Genomic DNA, 21,438 nt, shown 5'->3' with positions numbered 1-21,438 from the left:
GGATGCTGGGAGTTATAGTCAACAACATCTGGGAATCCCTGTTAGAGGGAACACTGCAAGGGCCCACTTGGCTGACTCTTGAAGACTCAGTTGTTGCCCACCCAGCCAAGTAAGCCTTCTGATTGAACCCCGGCATCAGTTTAAATTGTCCATATTTTCCCTCCTTGTCATGGGGTGCCTTGTGGGTGTGGAGCAGCACTGAAGGAGGAGCATCTGACCTGCTCCACTTTTACTCTCCGTGGGTACCATGTGGGGGCAGTGCCTTTGCCTGAACTTGGTGCTGACCCTGCAAACCACAGACAAAGAGGCTGTTCCCACGATCAGCTGAAATCGGGCTAGGGGAGCCTAGCCCGTTTTTGGCTGATCGTGGGAGCCACCGGGCTCGCAGGCGAGCCTGGTTGCCTCCCAGTGGTTAACCCACCTAAGTACCCCTCCCCTAAAACTGGGTTTGCGGAGCGAGTGCTCCACAACCCCGTTTTTTCAGATCGTGAGTAGCCGTGGCGTGGCTCCGCGCCGTGGCTACTCACAAGTAGACTCCCGGAGGGGAGGCATAAAGCCGCCTCCCTGCTCCGGGGGTCTCTCCAGCATGCCCTGCATGCTTGCGCAGGGCATGCTGGAGCTTCTGGGGGACGATCAGCCCCTGCTTCCCCCAGCACTCGCCGGCTCCATTACAGGGCCAGCAGTCGTGTGGGCGGCTGGTGTGACCGCCCAGAACAGACTGTCTGCTTGTGTGCGGGGAGAGTGGGCTAAGCCCGCTCACCCTTAGAAACCGGGTCACACTGATCGTGAGACTCGGCTCATAGTCTTTTCAGGGAGGCTGTGCTGACAGTTTCAAACACATTAACAAAAATGCCAGAAAGAAATGGACTATCTATTGAGTTTCAAATAGGGTTCCCAACTTTTCAGTCATGGCTGTCGTGGCTGTGCCTTGAACAGCAGCTTGATGTGCTGGCATTAGGTGATAATAGCTACATCCATGGTGTGAGAAAGCTGACATACTGATTTCTGCAATAATTCTGTAGTTAGACACAAAAAGAGGCCACGTGTGTGTCCGTGTCCTGGTCATTTGGTAACTCTAGTATCAGCTAAAATAGTCAGCCAATTTGCAGGACAGTGGCTGAGTAGTTGTGCACAACTGTAAGATTCTTGGTGGCTGTGTAGGCAAAGCCTAGTGCGACCCAGCCTTACTTGCAGAGACCAGCCATCTCTGTGGCCACAACGGCTGGGAAAATTGTACCTACCATTGATCATGGAAATGGCTTCTGCATCCCTCTCCCCATCCCATATGAACAGCCTGGTTCACACTAGATTTCTGCCTCCCACCCCTATTCAGTTGTTACCTGTTTGGAATATTTAAGTCAGAGCAGTCATCCATCTAGCTGGGTTACTGTCAATTCTGACTTGCATAAGCCCTTAAGGGTTTTGGATGAATGCCATGCCCAGTCCTACCTGAAATCTTTTAAAGGAGTGATGCCAAAGACTGAACATGCAAGGCATGTGCTCTACTTAAGCTATGGTCCCTCCCTTCCTCGCCTGTTTGCAGTTGCAACCTGCACACAACATATGTGGCCTTAATTTATGTTAAACATTGGGGGGGGGTGTGGGGGTGTGTGTGTGTGTGTGACGTACAAAACTTTTGAGATTGCAAACATATATAGTGTCCGTCACTTTTCACAAAATTGCTTTTTTCGCAATGCGTTTCACTAGCATTCTCCACACTTGCTGTATTCCAGTGAAACCCAGATACATGAGGATGGGATGGGCTCATAACACTGCACATGCTCCGAACTGGTAGGTGTGGTGGGTCTCCTCGGGGTGGAGAGCTGGTCATGCAGAAATGAGCATAAATTGTCCCCTTTGATAAGCAGGGTTCACCTTCGTTTGTATTTGGATGGATGACTACATTTGAGCACTGTTTGTGATAAGATATTTCCTCTAGGGGATGGGGCCGCAGCTCAGTGGCAGAGAATCTGCTTGCCTGCAGAAGGTTCCAGGTTTGGTCCCTGGCATTTCCAGGTAGGGCTGAAAAGCCTCCTGCTTGGAACCTTGGCTGCCGCCAGTCAGTGTAGATAATACACAGCTAGATGGACAGATTATCTGACTCTGTATAAAGCAACTTCCTATGTAGGTGTGCCTTTCTTTGTTACTGCACATGTATGGCTGTGCTTTGACACTTGAAAAGCAGTTCAGGTGTTGAGTGCACACACAGTACAAATGATATTGGGCTCATATTAAACCCCACTGAGGTCCTAGCCTTTGGCCTTTTGCAAAACATTTCCAGGTTTTCTTCAAAGAATGGGGGATCGATCTACACTCACAGTTGCATATCAGAACACAGTTTGTAGCTGCTGTGTTGTTTCCACCTCTTCTAGGATGGGATAGAATTCTAGGAGGGAAGAAGATGCAGAGTGAATAGAATCTCCCAGGAGATGCAGCATAAGCTCCCCGGATCGCTAGCACTAGTGGTGACACGCGCCAGACAAAGGAGCTGGCATTCTATAAAAGAGGCAGCAGGCAGGGATCGGCAATTGGCTGGATTGTAAGGAGGGGAACCTCTTGCGTTTTGGAGCTGCGAGAGCAAAGTACTAGGAGCAGAGTAGTCTCCTACTTCGCTGCATGTGAATACTTCGGTTAAGATCAGCTAGCAGCATCCTTGGGAAAGGTACGTTAAAAGATTGGTTTTCTCTCTCTCTAATATAGATCTATAGATAGCTTTTTTGTCTCTTGTGCAACTTTCCTCAATGTCTGAGCACACCTATAAAGTGTGTATAAAGAAGGTGTATAAAGAAGGTTGTGGCATTGCAGTAATTTCTTAAAAACAAACCCACCTTTTTTGCTTTCACTGTGTGTGTGTGTGTGTGTGTGTGTGTGTGTGTGTGTGTGTGTGAAGAATTCAGAACTGTGGCATCTCTAACACAAACAACACAAGTGGTATTTCATACCTAGGGTTGCAAAAGATCACCCTTTCAGCTAGGTATGAAATACTACTGCTTTACACAGGTGACTAAATTCAGTCGCACAGTATGACTGTGTACACACTTTTTCATAATGTTGTTGACACGGTGTAAGCATTGCAATCAAAGTCTGGCAGTGGAGCCACTCATTTTTATTGCTCTGAACAACATTCCATAGATTAATGTGCACATTCGTAAATTACCATGAAATAGAAGCAACCATCTGAAACCCTATTCATTAGCTCTGCAGTGGTTTAACCAAGCTTTTCAGACCTTATCATGGGTTGCATTAAAAAATTTATAAACATTTGTAGGATAAAAATACCACTAAAGTACAGCAGGAGAGTTTAATATATTCTTCATGCTGTACATGCCACTACATGGGATTTATCCAAAATGGAAGATCCACTCGCTTAAACGACAGCACATTGACAGTTCCCTCCCACCCCATGTGCATTTTAAAACCTTTAATGAGAAGGTGGATTCTTTTTATTACTTTTAGCATGGAACGTAGCTAGATCATGATGCATCTCATTTGAATTTTTTTTTAGTGTTTAATAAAGATAGCTTAACTGAGTACCCAATAGGTATAGTTAAGATTTGTAACTTTGTGTTCCCTGTAATTACTGCTCAGAAATCCTGATCTTAAAAAGCGAGTCCTATTGAAATTAATGGGGATGTTTCCATGCTACAGAGTCAGAATATATTTCCATATAATGTATTTAGGAATGGAGTATGTCACCAGATTTTTTGAAAATGCATATCAGACATGCATTCTCTGTTTACATGGCAGATTCTTTGCATGTGTGCACATGACTTAATGTAACAAAACTGATCTATTGCAAGGACTGTTTTGCTGCTGTTGCCTTTTCCCTACACAATATTTAAAATATAACCATTATTTATTTATTTATTTATCATATTTTTATACTGCCTGATTTGTACATAGGTGGTGTACAAAATTTAAAACAATATTTAAAAATCAGCACATATTAAAATAAACACAAAAATAAAATAGTAGCATAAAACAAACACAATAAAAATAGTAGCATGAAACTATTATTAAAACAAATTATTAAAATTAATTAAAAGCCTGCAAGAACAGGTGAGTCTTGAGGGTCTTCCTGAAAACAAATAGAGAAGAAGATGCTCTTATTTCGGTAGGGAGCATATTCCAAAGCCCTTGGGCAGCCACAGAGAAAGCCTGGTCCTGGGTTGCCCCCAAACGAGTGGTGGCAACCGTAACCGGATCTCTCCAGTTAATAACCATAATAACAGAGTAAACCTGCTATATTGGATTTAAATGCAACTGGAGGGAGGGGGGGCGGTGAGAATCCTGACCAATAGAAAACCTTTTTGGTCATATAGTAATGCATTAGTTTTGTGTGTGTTATTGATGTAGAGGGCATGGTCCATCCAATGTGGAGTATTTTTGAATCCCATTGATTTCAGTGGGACAGATTTAAGCACATGTTTAACTTTCCAGTTGAAATCAATGGGACTTAAAAAGCTTAATTATAGCTGAATCTTGTCCATGCCTTTAAGTTGAAAGTTTCAGAACATTCCCTCTCATCAAGCTTCCTTCCTTCCTTGATATGTTGTCTTAATTTTTATCTGAATACTAATTCATTTGAAATATATATATTAAAATCCACTGTAACCAGTGGATAACCCTTATTTGAAGAAGTAGATTGGACAATGACTTTCCCTTCCAATCCCTGTGTTTTGGTGTTAATCTTCAGTCATTGTTTATTTGTCCCTACCTCTAATTGTAATTTTGGGATAATTTTTATATAAAAGCAGCTTTAATTAGGTGACCTAATGCATGACTTAGAATTAAGTCCCATTAATTTCAGTGGAATGTAATTGCTACATAATCATCCTAATCCAAAATTCCACAAGGACTCTTAGGCACAACTGTCTGAAATGAAAGAGGAATCCACTGTTCATATGGGAGCATGTGCATTGAAAAACTCTGGGCTGGGGATAATTTTTTTAGTGTAAAGTATATTTTTCTTATTTTTTCAAATACAAATGAGAGCAAAGCTAGGCCTACATATTAAAAAGAAAAACATTTTCTATAGATTTTTTTAAAGCAAGTAAACATAAGCAAAACTTGGTTTTTCATTATTTAAATAAATTGCTAATTGTATTGAAACACCAGTTCATTTGAAGTCAATACAATTTATGTTATGTGATGCAATTTCGCTGTACAAGCAAGTAGCCAGAAAGCAGAAACATCATCTAATTATGTTTTTAAAACAACCATCTAAAACAGAGATAAAGTTCTTATTTATCATGGAAAGCATTTAGCATCCTAATTGACTGTGAAACCTGTCAACTAGGTGTTCATTTACATCAGCATTTAACCCCAGATCTGGTCTCCAGGTCAAAATGCGGTGGAATACATAACATAATAATAACAAAATTTCCCCTGAGCATGTACGGGATGTATTTCACTTACCGCTGAATAACTGAATACAGGCCCCATGTATCTGAGGGCAGGGTTTCCAAGTCAAAGATTGTGGCTGGGTCAGGAAGACTTCACACCTCTCTTTATAAAACTTAACTACTAACCTCAATTGATATGAGATCGCTAGTGGTGTTCTGCAGGTATGTCTGCCTATAAGCTACTGTATGGTTTCACTGGTTTAGCTAGAGAGTAGATTTTTAACATGCCGTTTTAATTATAGTTTTAATGGTTGGTACGCTTACTGTTTTGTGATGTTTTTGTTGTTGCTGTTGGAAGCCACTTTGAACCAAGGGAGAAGCAGTGTATAGATAAATACTGTGCAGTCACTGTACAGCCTTATTTGTACTGCTGAACAAACTATATGTGCTGAATATACACCAGGAAATATTTTATCCTAAAGGTCTATAAAGGAGGTTTATACCTACAATAAATAGACAATAGTTAGAAACTTGTTTTGTGTTTTGTTTTGCTTTGCTTTGCTTTATGAATATAGGTCTGGTGTAAGTACAGCAAACAAAAGAAAAATCACAGCACTCTTACATGCGGCATGGTGGGAAAATCTGCTAAAGCTCCTTCACACAAAATGGCGCCCTGGTAATGTTAGGTGGCATATATGTCACATCACTGTTGCTGTACCTGCTATGTGAGGTACAGCATAGTAGTTTTTGAGGGTGCTAGTTTACCTCAGAAAACTGTGTGGGAAAGTCCACAGTATTTATTGCTAACATAACAAACCTGTGTTCTGTAACAAATGTCCACGCCTTGCTTCCGGTGAGTATATTCTAAAGTATTTCTGTCCACAAGAGCAGCTCCTGCTTGCAACATAAATTCAATAAATTTGAGACTTATTTAGTATTCATTTAGCATGTTTGTATTCTACTTGTCCTCCAATGTGCTTAGAGCGACATAATATGTTGTCCCACCCCCCACCCCCCACGACAACTCTGAGGAGAGAGGCTAGGCAGAGAGAGTGGGGCCCCCAGTTTTTACAGTCCATTCTGTAACATGACGTACAAGGGTTAAACACATATTGTATAGCACTGTTCACACGATTCCGCCCCCCCACTAAAAATATTGGGGAGAGGAGATATTGCACCATCTGTCCCTTCAGTGTTTACAGGCATGCAAGTGAATCACCCATATTACAGTTACATAGTGAGCATATGGAGTGGGTGCATGTGCTGTCCCTCCACAACAGAAATGTGTTCTTCAGCCTGATGAGCATCAGAACCAGGTCAGAGGGGCTGGCCCAAGGACTCCCAGCAAGCTTCATGGTACAACAAAGCTTTGAATCCAGGCTTCCCCTCTCCAAGTCCAACACCCCTCACCATGACCCCAAAGTGGCTTTCACACAAAAAGTGTGTGTCTATAGTAGGGATTTGACAGTAATATTTTATGATAACCTTGAAGGATTTGCACTCCACTGTTATGAAAATAAAGTTGTGCTTTTGAGTCGGTGTCAACTCCTGGCGATCACAGAACCATGTGGTTTTCTTTGGTTGAACAGAGGAGGGATTTAGCAATAGCAATAGCGCTTACATTTATATACCGCTTTATAGCCGGAGCTCTCTAAGCGGTTTACAATGATTTAGCATATTGCCCCCAACATTCTGGGTACTCATTTTACCGACCTCGGAAGGATGGAAGGCTGAGTCAACCTTGAGCCCCTGGTCAGGATCGAACTTGTAACCTTCTGGTTACAGGGCGGCAGTTTTACCACTGCACCACCAGGGGCTTTACCATTGCCATCTCCCATGTAGTATGAGATTATGCTTTTCAACATCTTCCTATGTTGCTGCTGCCCAATATAGGTGTTTCCCATAGTCTGGGAAACATACCAGTGGGGATTTGAACCAGCAACCTCTTGCTCCCTAGTCAAGGTACTTCCCCGCTGCACCACCTGGCTCCACTGTTATTACTACCATGAAATTGAGTAGAATACAAGAGGCTTTCCCTTTTCTTCTGTATATCATACTAAAACAATGATAAAGGAACAAAAATAAGGAGATCCTTGGGGAAATCTGCCCCCTGTTGTGAATTAATTTGGACCATGTTGATAAGCAACTATTTGGTTATGATTACAGATGGTCAAAACTTTCCAACTTTGGGGAAGGGGATTGAATGTTTCTATATTTTGAATAGTTCTACTTTGAAAAAACTAAAATGAATTATACTATGTGGCTGGAAATGAATGTATAAAGCAGCCTTATACTAAGTCAGACAATTGGTCCATCTTGCCCAGCATTGTCTGCTCTGACCTAGAGAAGAAAAGACTAAGGTGGGGGATATGGGAGGAAAGCTAGTCTTGTGGTAGCGAACATGAATTGTCCCCTCTGCTAAGCAGGGTCTGCCTGGTTGCATTTGAATAGGAGACTACGTGTGAGCACTGGGAAGAGCTAGCATGCAAGCTGTTCAAGTTCAAGTTCCCTCCCTGGCATTTCCAAGATGGGACTGAGAAAGTTTCCTGCCTGCAACCTTGGAGGAGCTGCTGCCAGTCTGTGTAGACAATACTGAGCTAGATGGACCAATGGTCTGACCTGGTATATGTCAGCTTCCTATGTTCCTATGATAGTCATCTTCAACCATCAATAGGGCTGTCACATAGAAAACAGAGCAGACTTCTCTGTTATTCCTGAGGGCAGGACTAGAGCCAATGGGTTGAAATTACAAGGAAGCAGATTTAGGCTAAGCCACCTAATGGCACAGCGGGGAAATGGCTTGACTAGCAAGCCAGAGGTAGCTGCTTTCAATCCCCGCTGGTATGTTTCCCAGACTATGGGATACACCTATGTCAGGCAGCAGCAATATAGGAAGATGCTGAAAGGCATCATCTCATACTGCACGGGAAATGGCAATGGTAACCCCCTCATGTATTCTGCCAAAGACAACCACAGGGCTCTGTGGTCACCAGGAGTTGACACCGACTTGACGGCACACTGTACTTACTGTACTAGATTTAGACTAGACGTTTGGCAGAATTCCCTAGCTGTACAAGCTAGGACAATGGAACAGTCTGCCTTATGCAGTGGTGGGTTCTCCTTTGCTAGAGGTTTTCAAACAAAAGTTGGACAGCCATATGTCAGGAAGTCTGTAACTGTTTCCTACACTGAGCAAGAGGTTAGACTAGAAGACATCCAAGGTCCCTTCCTACTCTAAAACTCTATGACTCATAGCAGCTATCCAAGGTCTGTAGCAAGGTCTTTTCCCAGCCTTGCTACCCAAGAAGATAGGAACACAACAAATGTCTACATATTGTTTTTCAACAAAAGTTCCCAGGGCTGTTTACATAGGTATGTATGCATGTATGTATGTATGTATAAATAAATAAAATGGCTCCCTGTCCCCTAAGGCTCACAATCTAAAAAAAGAAACAGCATCCCTCCAGTGGCTGTTGCTGGGGTCTATCTCATGACACAGCAACAGCCTCTGGAGGGATGCTGAGCTGGGGATGGATAAGGCCACTTGCTCTCCCCCTGCTAAATAAAGAGGGTCGCCACTTTAAAAAGGTGCCTCTTTGCTCAGTTAGCAGGGGATATTTAGCTAAGACACTTCTTAGCGAAAAATGCGGGACCTTCTGCACTCAAGGGACATTCTGGACACAAACATGTGCTCTGCAGTTTTTAAACAGCATCTACTTTGCCACTAACTTTATCTCTTTTTTTAAAAAAGTACTGGATACTTTTAATTACTGATAAACATTTTCCAATTTTTTTCTAGATATTCTCACTGCAGGGATGGATAGGCTGTGCATTGCCACCTGTCTTTGCAATGTATATGTTGAAATGCACACCACCTATCTCTTGGTGCGCTCTCTTCATATCACAAGAATATAATGGACAGTGGAGTGCACACAGTCTTATCACAAAACGTATGCATTTATAAACTCACAGAGACATCCAAGAAGTGCAGATAGACATGGGACTGGAAGTACTCCAAGAAGAAAAGGCAGCTCCAGTATTCAGTTGAATACTTAAGGATTTAAGTAGTCCAAATCCTCTGGAAGTAAAACATTATGAGGCCCAAAGAAAGGTCCAAAGTGTCAAGACCGGCCCATGCCTGAATCCAGAACTGACTGAGTCAGTTCTGCCAAACAGAAGGGCCCTTCCACTGGTCCCAGCATGTACTGGGACCTTGGGGAATCAACATACCCCGAGGAACTGTCTCAGGTCGCCACCCCCGAAGAGGCTCCACTTAGGGAGGGTGCAGAATCAGGGGGTAAGAGTGCCCCCTCAACTGGACATACACCCTGGTTCTGGACTCTCCACTGTCAGCCCCAGGAGCCCAGGAACAGGCACTGTCTATTGAGAGGCTGTGCCCTTCAACGCTTCGGGGACCCCTGGAGGGTATTGGGCTCAGATGCGGCTGCTTCCCCTCCCTTCAGCCCTCGCTCGGGCCAGCTGAAGGCTCAGGCTGAAGCACTGCTTCCTATTGCAAGACGTTCCTAGCAGCAAGAGGGCTGTGTGCCTGTGCAGCCCTCATCCATTGCTGGATTTGGGGGTTAGGTGGGAGGTGGCTGATATTCGGGCCCTTAATATTTTGCTGGAGAGTCTGCATGTGGGCCCTCTATTTTTCAAATATAGAGAATGATACTTGGGGGTTGTTTCAATGAATGTAAGCACCCCATGGCTGTTCATTGCATTCTAATGATATAAAGAGTTTTGTACCATCTTGGTTATTCAGGGGATTATTTTTTTCTAAAATCCATCTTTCAACCACTACTAGTCATACACAACATCTTTCTTACACAGGACTAGAACTAGATTCAGGCCCTAATACTTTCTTACATCTTTTTTTAGCCACAAAAGCACTCAAGTCATGTTCAAGCATGATACTCTTGTGCCTGATTTGCACATGCAAGTATGTGATTCGATTCCTCTTCACTTGATTAGTTAGTATACACTTGATAAATGCCGCTGAATGTGTGCATGGACTCAATTGAAAAACATTGTGTGCAAGATGATAACTGTTTGTGGAGTTTGAGCATTGTGATACTTAGGTCAGTTGATGGTGCAGTCAAAACATGATGATGAATGTGCATATGTATGATGAATATTACACACTGATTTATTGAGCTAGATAAATCATTCATCATCAAAAATGATTATGAATATGCATATGTATGACGAATACTACACATTGATTTATTGAGCTATATACATCCTCAAGATCCTTATTTGTTTTAATTGAGCTTATTCCACCATTCTATGCAGAAGTTCTCTGCTAGTCTGTGAGTATTACTGATGCTTGAATGGTCATTTACTGTGGAATGCTTGGAAGAAACATGGCTTTGTGTGTGGAACTGTTAAGGCTGCTATTGCTTAAACAGTTTGAAAAGATTTCACATAGAGATTTTGCCAGAGCTCTAGCTATTGAAAAAAAGATCTTCATCAGTTGCTCCCTGCATGGTTGATCTTTTGTGTAGTAGCCTTTTGGATGATCTATATTGTTCTTGTTCATTTCTGGCTTTGTGAGGGTTGGTTGAGAGGAGAAGAGGGCTGCTCAAGGTTGTAACATGTCTGGCGGGACTTTGTTTTGATGGAGACATATGATATTTCCTGTTGTATACTGACTTATTTGTCACACATTGACTCCAGTCAAGCAGGTTTTTTCATATATGTGAAAAACCTGTTTAACCAAATATAATATGTAGATAGTCATTTTAACTTTAAAATTTATATCCCACTTTATATCTCAATTTTTAAAAATGACTCAAGGTGGCTAGTAATGATGAAAAGCACTACTTATCAAAAAGAACAAAATACATGCACCAACAATAAAACAACAACAGGGATGTTCATGAAATTCGTATGAACTGATTCAAATGTGAATTGAATTTGAATCAATTCAATTTGGAACCATTGAACAGAGTGGAGATTCATTTGAATAAATTCGAATTCACCAAATTCAAATCAAATCCGAGAGAATTTGCTCAAATTCTATTCGAATTTGGGAAAACTCAAATTGATTCAAATGAATCTCCGCTCCAAATTGAATCAATTCAGATTTGATTTGAATTTGAATAAATTCATGCAAATTCCATGCACATCCCACAATAAAGAGCAAAACACATCAGTTTCAAGAAAAAAGGAAATCTAGCTGCAAATCAGTGGTTCAAGTTAGCTCTGATTAATTTAGCTGGGCCTTTACAGAAGGCTTTACAGAAAAGCCAAGTCTTAACCTCATGTCTGAAGACGTGCAAGAAAAGGATCTGGCAAGCTTCCTTGAGGAGGGCATTCCATAGAGTTGGTGCCACCACTGAAGGCGCCCTACTTTTGGTAGACTCCTGCTGAACTTCATTTAGTTGGAGTACCAAGAGCTGAGTCTGATATCTATCAGCATGCGCAAAGAAAAACATACAAGTATTAGTGGTATGAATGTGTATACCGCAGGCAGAAATGTCTTTAGCCTCCCAGTATCAACCTTTGTAAAAAAAAAAAAAAAAAAGACCGTTTTAGCTCCTTTCTACTATTTCTGGTAGCCCACTGGCTGACTTAAGTGGCGCAGCGGGGAAATGCTTGACTAACAAGCAGAAGGTTGCCGGTCCGAATTCCCGCTGGTCCTACATCGGGCAGTAGTGATATAGGAAGATGCTGAAAGGCATCATCTCCTACTGCGCAGGGGGAGGCAATGGTAAACCCCTCCTGTATTCTACCAAAAGAAGACCACAGGGCTCTGTGGGCTCCAGGAGGCAAAATCGACTTGACAGCACACTTTACCTTTACTGGCTGAGGACATATGATATATTGTGAAGCTATTTCAGCAAATACGTGCAAGCCCATTTCTGCAAATTGTTTTTGGAACCACTATGACGCAAGTTAGTGGAGCAATTCAGTTAATTAAAATGAAAATATTTTTTTAAAATGTCATCTACACACCTAAACTTAAAAGTAACTATAGCAGTGCAACAACAACAAGAACAACAATAGCCAGACCCTAAAACCTGCATTTATATGATGTTCGGCCATGTTTAAATTTGTAAGGAGGATTTTTAAAGGACCGGTGTAAATTGCCACTAGCTAACAGAGATATGAGAACCGTTTCAGATAAGACCTCAAGCAAGCAGACTGAATCAGGTCTTGGATTTGATTTAAGCTTTCTTGTGTTACTGGGATGTTTACTCTAGAGATTTGTTTTGTTTGCCATGCCACACTTGCAATGCAAAAGTGTGTCATCCCCTCCCACCTTAGAAGATATCAACAAGATCATAGTAGAGTGCAGTATGTGAGCCATTCAGCCATAACCTGAGCAGAAGTGTCCTGGAGAGGATTATCTTATACATATTTTAAATAAATAATAAATGATGCAGGGTTGGGTCACAGGGTTTGGTCACTTCATAATAAATTATGCAAGGTTGCGTCATATTTTAAATAAATAATAAATGATGCAGGGTTTTCCCAAAACACTTGGGTCACAATAAAGCAGTACCATGAGAAAGGATCTTGTGCTTTTGTTCTTCTTGACTGGGTGCCCCCTACACCCCTCATTTGTGGTTTTGCAGTGCTAAACAATTTGAATTTGATGCGAAATATGTAGCACAGCAGCTCCCTATGAACACACAGAAGAAGGAACCTTTAAGGTGAACCAAACAGACTAGCGCTGCCGTCCTCTTATTCTTATTTGTGAGTGGGTCTAATTGAATACAGTGGGACTTACCTTTGTGTAAACATACCCAGGACTGGGTTACAGGTTAAGCTTTCAAAAATAAGCCGCCAGCACCACTACAGTGCATTATATGAGACATTAGCTTTTTAAAAAGGATTCTCAGGACAGAGAGGGCACTACTGTTTGCCGATCTTGTACAAATGTCAGAGACACTAGGATACATTTTTTAACGTGCCATCTAATAACAGAACTCACAAAGGCCACTATTTGCTCACAGGGCTTGTGCTGACAAAAGAGGAGAGCAGAAGAAAGGCACAGAGGCGACTGCGGTTGTCCTTCTACAAATAATGCTGTTCATACTGAAGTGATCTGCTAATGGGAGGCCAATGACCTTTTGTCTACAGAGCATTTCAAGTACAAAACAGAGAGACTCTGGTCTAGAATTAAGTTATTTATTCACATTATACTTTGGGTTTTTTTAATGCCCATTTTCGGTACAGAAGGAGTCTTAAAACAAGCACTGGGTAAAATTAATGTCAGTGTTGGTTTTGTAGGTCTTTCAGTTTCTTGGCCAGGAGGCCATGGAGTTTGTTAGTGCTGGAATTGTTCCTTTATAATGTGAACTACTTTCAGTGATGTACTCCTTTACAGAGGCTTTTGGGCTACTCTGGATTTTCACATCACTTCAGGATCACCAGCACTGAAGTGATGGTGATCACCGCCCCTGCTAACTGGGCAAAGAGGCACCTTTCAAAGTGATGAATCTCTTTATATTAAACAGGGGAGAGCCCTATTCAACCCCAGCACAGCATCCCTCCATTGGTTTGCTGGTGTCTACCAGTACCTAATGGCGCAGCAGGGAAATGACTTGACTAGCAAACCAGAGGTTGCCGGTTCAAATCCCTGCTGGTATGTTTCCCAGACTATGGGAAACATCTATATCGGGCAGCAGCAATATAGGAAGATGCTGAAAGGTATCATCTCATACTGTGCGGGAGATAGCAATGGTAAACCATCTTGTATTCTACCAGAGAAAACCACAGGGCTCTGTGGGCACCAGGAGTCGACACTAACTCGACAGCACACTTTACCTTTTACCTTGTGTAAGTTTTCAGACTGTGAGCCCTTTGGGGACAGAGAACCATCTTCTTTTTCTATGTAAACTGCTTTGAGGCCTTTTGGTTGGGAAATGGTATATAAGTAGTAGTAGTAGTAGTAGTAGTAGTAGTAGTAGTAGTAAAAAAAATTAAGCACTAATTGAAATGCAGTTTCAAGAGGCGTGTTTATAATCAGAAAAACTTATTTTTATTTCAGAGAGGATTTTAAAAAATTAAAAAAAGCTGCAGGGGACCCCATCCTCATTGGGATGATGGCCTATGTGGAATAAACATTAACTCCTCTCCCTTATGCCATATCCCCCACCAACAATCATTCCCCTGAAGCATCTATTTATCCCCAAAATGGCTATTTTCTAAGAATGGCCTCTACAGAGGCAAACAGCAGCTTTGTGGAGGACGATGACCTGGAGGGAGAATCTCTCCCTCCCTGTGGTCCCAGTGAGGATCAGGACCCATGTCCCCCACACCCACCCCCAAATAACACATGCTTTTCGTTATAGGCACCTTTATTTAAAATGGACTTAGGTGAATATCTAGCATGGCCCTCAAACCCAACACTTTTCATTTAAATCTGTTGAGGTCATCAGCTGCCAATCAAGCACCAAGTGTCCAGTAATCAAGTGATGTCCATAAATGTATGAAATAGCCTTTGGGCATTTTTTGAAGGCCAGTTTGGCTCCAGACCAATGAAGCATGTTCAGACATAATTATTTGTAAGCAGGCCTGCATAAAGGACAGCACATAGAGCAATAGTGGGCCCACTGGGCATCTCCAATGTCTGCAAATGGGTTTTTTTTAAAAATGCAAGATGGTTGTAGTGATACAAGGGCATAGCAGGGAGAGAGGGAAGGTTGGGATATTGAATGTGTTTTGACCTGTTTGTATATATACACATATGTCCTGGTTCCTTTCTCCCATCATCCCTTTTATGACTTACTGAATTTTTATTCTATTCTTTCAAGTGCTCAGAATGGAAAGGATGGGGGTTAGACGCAAGGGGCGAGGAGTCGAATATACAAGTTGTTCCTGGCCAAGGAAATTCTGTTTGTGGTATTGCTGTAAGGATCTTAAAGAAAAGAAAAATTATACTCAGCCCTGGGCACAAAAACAGATTTCAAGGGGATAACATTACATGCCTGTTGCACAGTTATTCCTTTTAAAATCTTCATTATCATTTTCCCCTCCCTGTCCTCCTCCTTTAGCTCTGCCAGTCTTGAGAATGACCAGAAAGATCTTCACCAACAGCAGGGAGAGGTGGAGACAACAGAACGTCAACAGTGCATTTGCCAAGCTGCGAAAGCTTATTCCCACCCACCCTCCGGACAAAAAACTCAGCAAGAATGAGACTCTTCGCTTAGCCATGAGGTACATCAACTTCCTTGTCAAGGTGCTCGGGGAGCAAGGCCTGCCACAGACAGGGATGACTCCTCGGGGAAGGATACTAGGGCTCTTCCAGCAGAGTCCAAGTTTGGAGAGCATGGAAGAACTGACTCTCATTGAAGACTCTGAGGTCCCTTCTCCCAACACAAGCAGCAATGTTCCAGAGTGCTGGTCAGAGACATCCTCTCCATGACGAACCACCAGTCAGGGGTGCCATCCTGGTAGTAATCTGCTAGTTTCCCTTGACTTAATTGTGGGTCGTTTGCTTCTTTCCAATTATTTATATTTATTTTGTTTTTTTATCCAGTGTATTTTGTGCAAGGGTTTCTTGGGAAGACTGTTGTTTTCAAAAATTAAAACAGGAACACTCATTCTCTAAAAATGAATTGGATTGGGATTCCAGCTGCTTAACTTGCCGCAAAGTGCTTTGATTTCCAGGTTTAGCATCTTCTCACAACCCCCATAGAAGGGCACCAATCGATTGCCTTTACCATGACACACTGATGAAAGCTATTGGGACCAATAGCTTGTGGCTGAGGAGGAGTATAACTAGATCCACCTCATACATTTATTAAGCTGCTTGAGCCCCTTCCTGTGGTGGAACGGGTGCATGCCCTTGCACCCATGCACCCCCTGTGATGTATGCTCTGAGGAATTTATATGATCCTACCCCTACCCCGCACTTGTTAGAGGGAACAATAAGAAACCTGACCACAGTATGTACAGCTTTCTACAAATGTAGCACAGTCCAGATGCTTCATTTCACATATCACACATTCCAGAAGATGTGCAGAATGGTAAGAGTATGCTCCCATTCCCTCCACCATTCAATAACTTCTAAACTGGGTCTTAGAGGGGAACCTCTCCAACTCATCTTCAATTTAAATTAATTTCAAAACAGCCAAAATTACAAGTAATTGCTTCAGGCAGCAGATTCCAGAGAGAGCCCCACTTTCCTGCCTTCAGTCTTGGTCTGTGTGTGCCATCTGAAAAACAAGTTACCCTTGTGAGTAGAGGTCTCTGTGTTTTATTTTTTGTGTCAAGTGTAAAAATACTTTAGGTTGACAGTGCTGATTATCTAGCCTATTCCAGATAATATATCCAACCAAAAAAAAATTGAAGAATCTGCATAGTGAAATGCATTGTGAATCTGCATAGTGTAGAAACTACGTAGTTCAGAAGAAAATGTATAATACCTAGCATGATTGCCTCGGATTTTATTGAAATTGCCAAAAGGACTAGAGTGAACTGCAATTGTTTACGTGAATTTTTCAAAGAGGGGTATTTTAGAAGGTGTATTCAGATTTGATTATTTGTGAGACAGAACAAATATTAAAATTCTTTTTTAAAATTCCTAATTGTGACTTTAGTCAGAATGGTGGCTGACAATCTGCCTAGACCTGCATACATGCAACCAAAAAAGGCATGCACAGAGCAATAGCATCCCCACTTCTGAAGCATGGAGAAACGTGATGATTTTTGTCAATCTCCCCTTCCTCTGGAATTGCTCTGTGTAGTACAAAATTATGTCCCTGAGGGCTGGTCAACCTTCAGGGACACAATTTTATGATGCCACACAGCACTTCCAGGAGATAGAAAATTTGATGAGGATCAGCCTGCCCTGAATGTGCAAGCCCTTGTGCTTCAAAAGTGGGGATGCTATTGCTGTACACAGGCCATTTTTGGTTGTACAGAGGTTTAGTCAGGATGTCACCCAGTAAAAGCACCATTTTATTTAACTTTGTAAAAAATCTCAATTTCAAATATAACAAGTAGAACTAATTTGGTTTCCAACAGCGTTTTCTAATGAAAAGCACAGTTTAATAGAAAGCCAACTGTTTCATTGCCTTTGACATTCATAAATCAGCAAAATGCTATTTGGATGCATTACAATGAAATGAAAATAAGATCCACAATTTGAGTTATATGTAATCCTACTTCTCAGTATGGATGTTTATCTGAGGCACTATTTCCAAAGTTACTGATAGCTGAAGCACACGTTTTGCTGAATTAAAATTGGAGGCACACGTCACCCATACACCCCCAAAAGTTTACCTTTTAGAGTAAGAATGACTCCTCTTCTGGGGAGCCCACCCCCTGCACTTTTCTGTGAATAACAGGTCTAGAATGGCCTGCTGATTGGCTTTCAGAGAAATTGCTCACACAGAGATGCAGTGGGCAGTTGCAATGATCATTCTCCTATTTGGCCCAGTTGAGAGACTGAATGTTTAAATCGTGCCAATGCAGGGATAAGACAAGATTATTCAACCCTAGTGGAGGCCAATTGGGAAGGGGCGAGGCTAGAGCAGGGAATCATGGAGACATGGCAAGCAGCCTCCTTGTGGGTGGGTACTTTGGGCTCTAGGAGTCTTTAATAATTTTATGTATTTATTTCCCCCAGCACAGGAGTGTGCCCCAGTGCACAGTTGGGAAATTACTGATACAAGGTGTAAACTCCCCCATTGAAGGAAATGAGATATCAAAGCGCTTAACTTTGATTAGATAGTATCCCTCATCTTTAAGGTGCGAAGCAAGGGGGGGGGAGGGAGAGAAAAATGACACAGTACCAACAATTCGAAGGCAAAGCATTGGAGGGGAGACTCCCAGGGTGGTGATAGGCTTGCTCAATGTGTTTTTGTTATTGCTCAATGTGTTTTATAAAATCATTCACAATGTTGAATAATGAAACAATTGTGAATCATTGTATCTACCCAAGAATTGCCTCTGAAGAAGAGCACTGACTCGAAACACGCAAGGCAACACTCAGGGCTGTCCCTAGTGGGATGTGGGGCTGGGGGCGAATCAGCATGTGTGGAGCCTTCTTCACATTTCATATCATTACAGAATCATACGGATTGATGACATACAGTGTAAATAGTGTGAGTGAGGTTTATGGACATGTCCAACCAGCTTGGACATATAATGCATTTCTAAAGAAATAAAAACAAAAAGCACAACACATGCTTCACAGTTCTAAGACCTTCTGGGTTGCAAATCAACTTGAGCATAGTGCATTAATTAATAAACAAACAAACAAATAAATATTATATATTGTTTGTTCCAGAAGTTTTTGTAATTTTCTGCCACGAAGCAAGCCACTTATAGGACTTTTTGGGAGGGGTTTTTAAAATTAAAGGAAAAAAAATAAAAATCCAACGATTTGTCCAATCCACTTCAATTCAAATATACATATTCCTCCCACCCTACCCTACATCTCTGCTCAATACCAAAGCCCTATGGCAAGCCAGTCCTTAAATATTCAAAGGAGGGGAGGGAATAATCACAAAAAGGAAATCACATCATACCTCCATTGCTGGGCTGGGCAGGGCAGAGGGTCTGCAGAGAGCTCTGGTGCAGGACAATCTCTGCCTGCCTGCCCCCCTGCTTCTTTCCCAAGCTTCAGGGAGGCCTGCATGGAGGCCTCTCTGGAAGCCCCGCCCACCTGCCGAACAGCCGAGAGACGGAGCTCTAGCAGTTTGCCTGAGAGCCTTTCAAGTTGCACACAGACACAAAATATTACCTCCGGCTGGGCTGTGGGGAAAGATAAGTGGCTGGGACTGGGGGAGAGAGGAGGGCAGGCTGCACTGCAGTGTGCCCAGAGCGGGGCCCGTGCCAGCGCGGGGCTCAGAGCAGTTGCCCAAAGGACGGTTCTGGCAACACTGAACCAATTTTATAAAAGTGTACTAATAAAAACCCACTGAGCAAACCAATCAGCACCTTGGGGATTTGTCCCCCCATACCCTTTTTGCCATCTTTAAGGTGCCCCAGAACATTTACTAAAATTATCTTCAAACAGGAATTGCTACTTGAAATTTTCAAACAGGAGCTGCCCACTTGAAATCAAATGCAGCCCATATTGTATCCCGCCCCCTCAAAGTTATTTTGACATAGACCACCACCACTTGCACTGCCTCCTGCAACGGCTAGGTTACTGGCTGTGCTGAGCTGTGGTTTGCTTATACCTCGTGAAAAACAACTGGAAATAGATAGGAGGATATAATCTGTAAAGCATTTTGCATGTTGCAAAGCTTTATAGAAACTATTCATGATGAAGCAGCCATAGTCAGGCAGTTTTATTTATTTAGGTTTATTTATTTGCTTGCTTGTTTATTTGATTAATATTTGTAAAGATTAAATGCTTATTGAGGGGAAACCAGTAAAAGATAATGCAACAAATTATAAACCAATCAGATATTAAAAAACAATAACAAAGCCCCAATTTATTATAATTAAAATATGAAAAGTATGTTTAACCTTACCCTGCTTAGAATTTTTTCATTGATTTTGGAGGACAAATGAAATTAAAGACTATACGACATAGAGATGAAAATATGAGAAGTAGGGCTGGAACTCAACCTAGAACCTGTGAATTTAGTTCTGAAAGGGCACTATGGAGCAAACACTATTGTGTAGTGGCAGAGAGACTGGGATGAGCATTCCCTGGTTCAAATTTCACCTCTGCTATGAATTCAGGACCAAACTACATGTGTACTGCAATGGTGTGTGATGTTAATGTGTGTGTGTCCGCATGCGTGCTTTGTAGCAGAAATAAGGTGAAGGGAAACGTTTCTTTACCTCTTCTTTAACATTTTGCCCTGCTGCTTTTACTTGCAGATATTGGTTTGGAATTCCACAAGGGGTGAAACAGCTGGCAGGGAAAGAGTTAAGCCCTCAGTGACATGTTTCTACTGTGACAGAAGGCTTTGTGGGTACAGGAGAGCATTTTGGGAGAAGGGCCCACTTACGTTGTTGTGCGAAAATATGTGCATAAGTGAACAAATATTGCTGAGGGTGGCGGACCTTTGGCCTGCCCGAAGCTGCTGTTTATGTGCACACTTCATTAGTCAAGATGTTACCCACTGCCTTGTGAGGGAGCGGAGAACAGGTGTCTGAATCTCTGTTTATTGTGTAACTTATTTTGAAGTGTTTGAGAATCACTAGCAATGTTCTGCATTTCTACATACAATAAATGGATGTGAGGGCGATCTGGCTGCGACATTTTGATTGATCATACAATAAATATGTGAGATTTTCATATTTTCAAGTAAAAACCCACTTAAAATGGGGAGAACTGATGAAGGGGTTCTGAGTCCTGATTCTACCTCTTGATAGATGGATCCTTGGTGCAACTCCACTGCAACAAAATAATAATAATAAAATAATAATAATAATAATAATAATAATAATTATTATTATTATTATTATTATTATTATTATTATTATTATTATTATTTGATTTGACCAGGCTTGTGTGTTGTGGGGCTGTTCCTTCCATAATTTATTCTTATTGTGAAGAAGCTATTCCAAATACACAAAACAAATGAAGATGTATTAATTCCTTGAGTAGAACACTGTTCTGATGCAAAGGGAAAAGGCAGATATTTAATATCAGGGTGGTAAAAAATGTTCTTCATGTTGTCTGAATTGTCCTGCCTAATTTTATAGTAAAGATTTGGTTCTGTTTTTTTAAAATATAATATGTGTTGATGTACAACTTGCATTTTTAACTAGATTTATCTACCAAAGATTTATTTTGTCAGCACTTTTTATGTTTTGTGATTCCCCTCTGTATAGCTATGAACAAATATGGTGTTCATTCAATATACCTTATCCTGTATAGTATGTTATTTAATGGCTAATATATTAAGAAATAAATTATTTACAAAAGCAGACACTTCTTTTATTTGATTAAAAATGAAAATTCAAGGTTGGAGTAAGTGTGTCATTTGTTACATAAGAAATTCATTATTTTGCTTTCCTTGCTTCTCTAAGGCAGAATAAAGTAACAGTATCCTAAGTAATGGAATGGACATTTCATCATTGCAGGTGAGAGTTAACATTTTTGAATGCCTCCATGTAGGTAGAAACCTAGCACAGTAGAAAGTAAGCTTGGATAGAATGTTTCTCCCTG

The 21,438-nt window shown here is 41.6% G+C and overlaps 1 protein-coding gene across 4 annotated transcripts in view; it reads left to right on the top strand.

Annotated features, from left to right (window-relative positions):
* The window catches only part of TAL2 (TAL bHLH transcription factor 2), a 70,281-nt gene extending 49,048 nt beyond the window's left edge, over positions 1-21,233 (top strand). For 3 of the 4 annotated variants that reach the window (XM_053298523.1, XM_053298524.1, XM_053298525.1), the window contains 3 exons: positions 1,734-1,791; positions 2,373-2,662; positions 15,350-21,233. In XM_053298523.1, the coding sequence (XP_053154498.1) occupies positions 15,367-15,720 (354 nt within the window). In that variant the 5' untranslated portion in view covers positions 1,734-1,791; positions 2,373-2,662; positions 15,350-15,366 and the 3' untranslated portion in view covers positions 15,721-21,233. The remainder of the gene's footprint in view (positions 1-1,733; positions 1,792-2,372; positions 2,663-15,349) is intronic. The other variant, XM_053298526.1, reaches the window with a different exon arrangement.
* The last annotated feature ends 205 nt before the right edge of the window (positions 21,234-21,438 follow it).

The sequence above is a fragment of the Hemicordylus capensis genome, chromosome 2 (genome assembly GCF_027244095.1).
Source record: "Hemicordylus capensis ecotype Gifberg chromosome 2, rHemCap1.1.pri, whole genome shotgun sequence".
Lineage (NCBI taxonomy): Eukaryota > Metazoa > Chordata > Lepidosauria > Squamata > Cordylidae > Hemicordylus > Hemicordylus capensis.
Note: the sequence above shows the minus strand (reverse complement) of the source record. Positions and strands in the feature narration are given on the sequence as shown.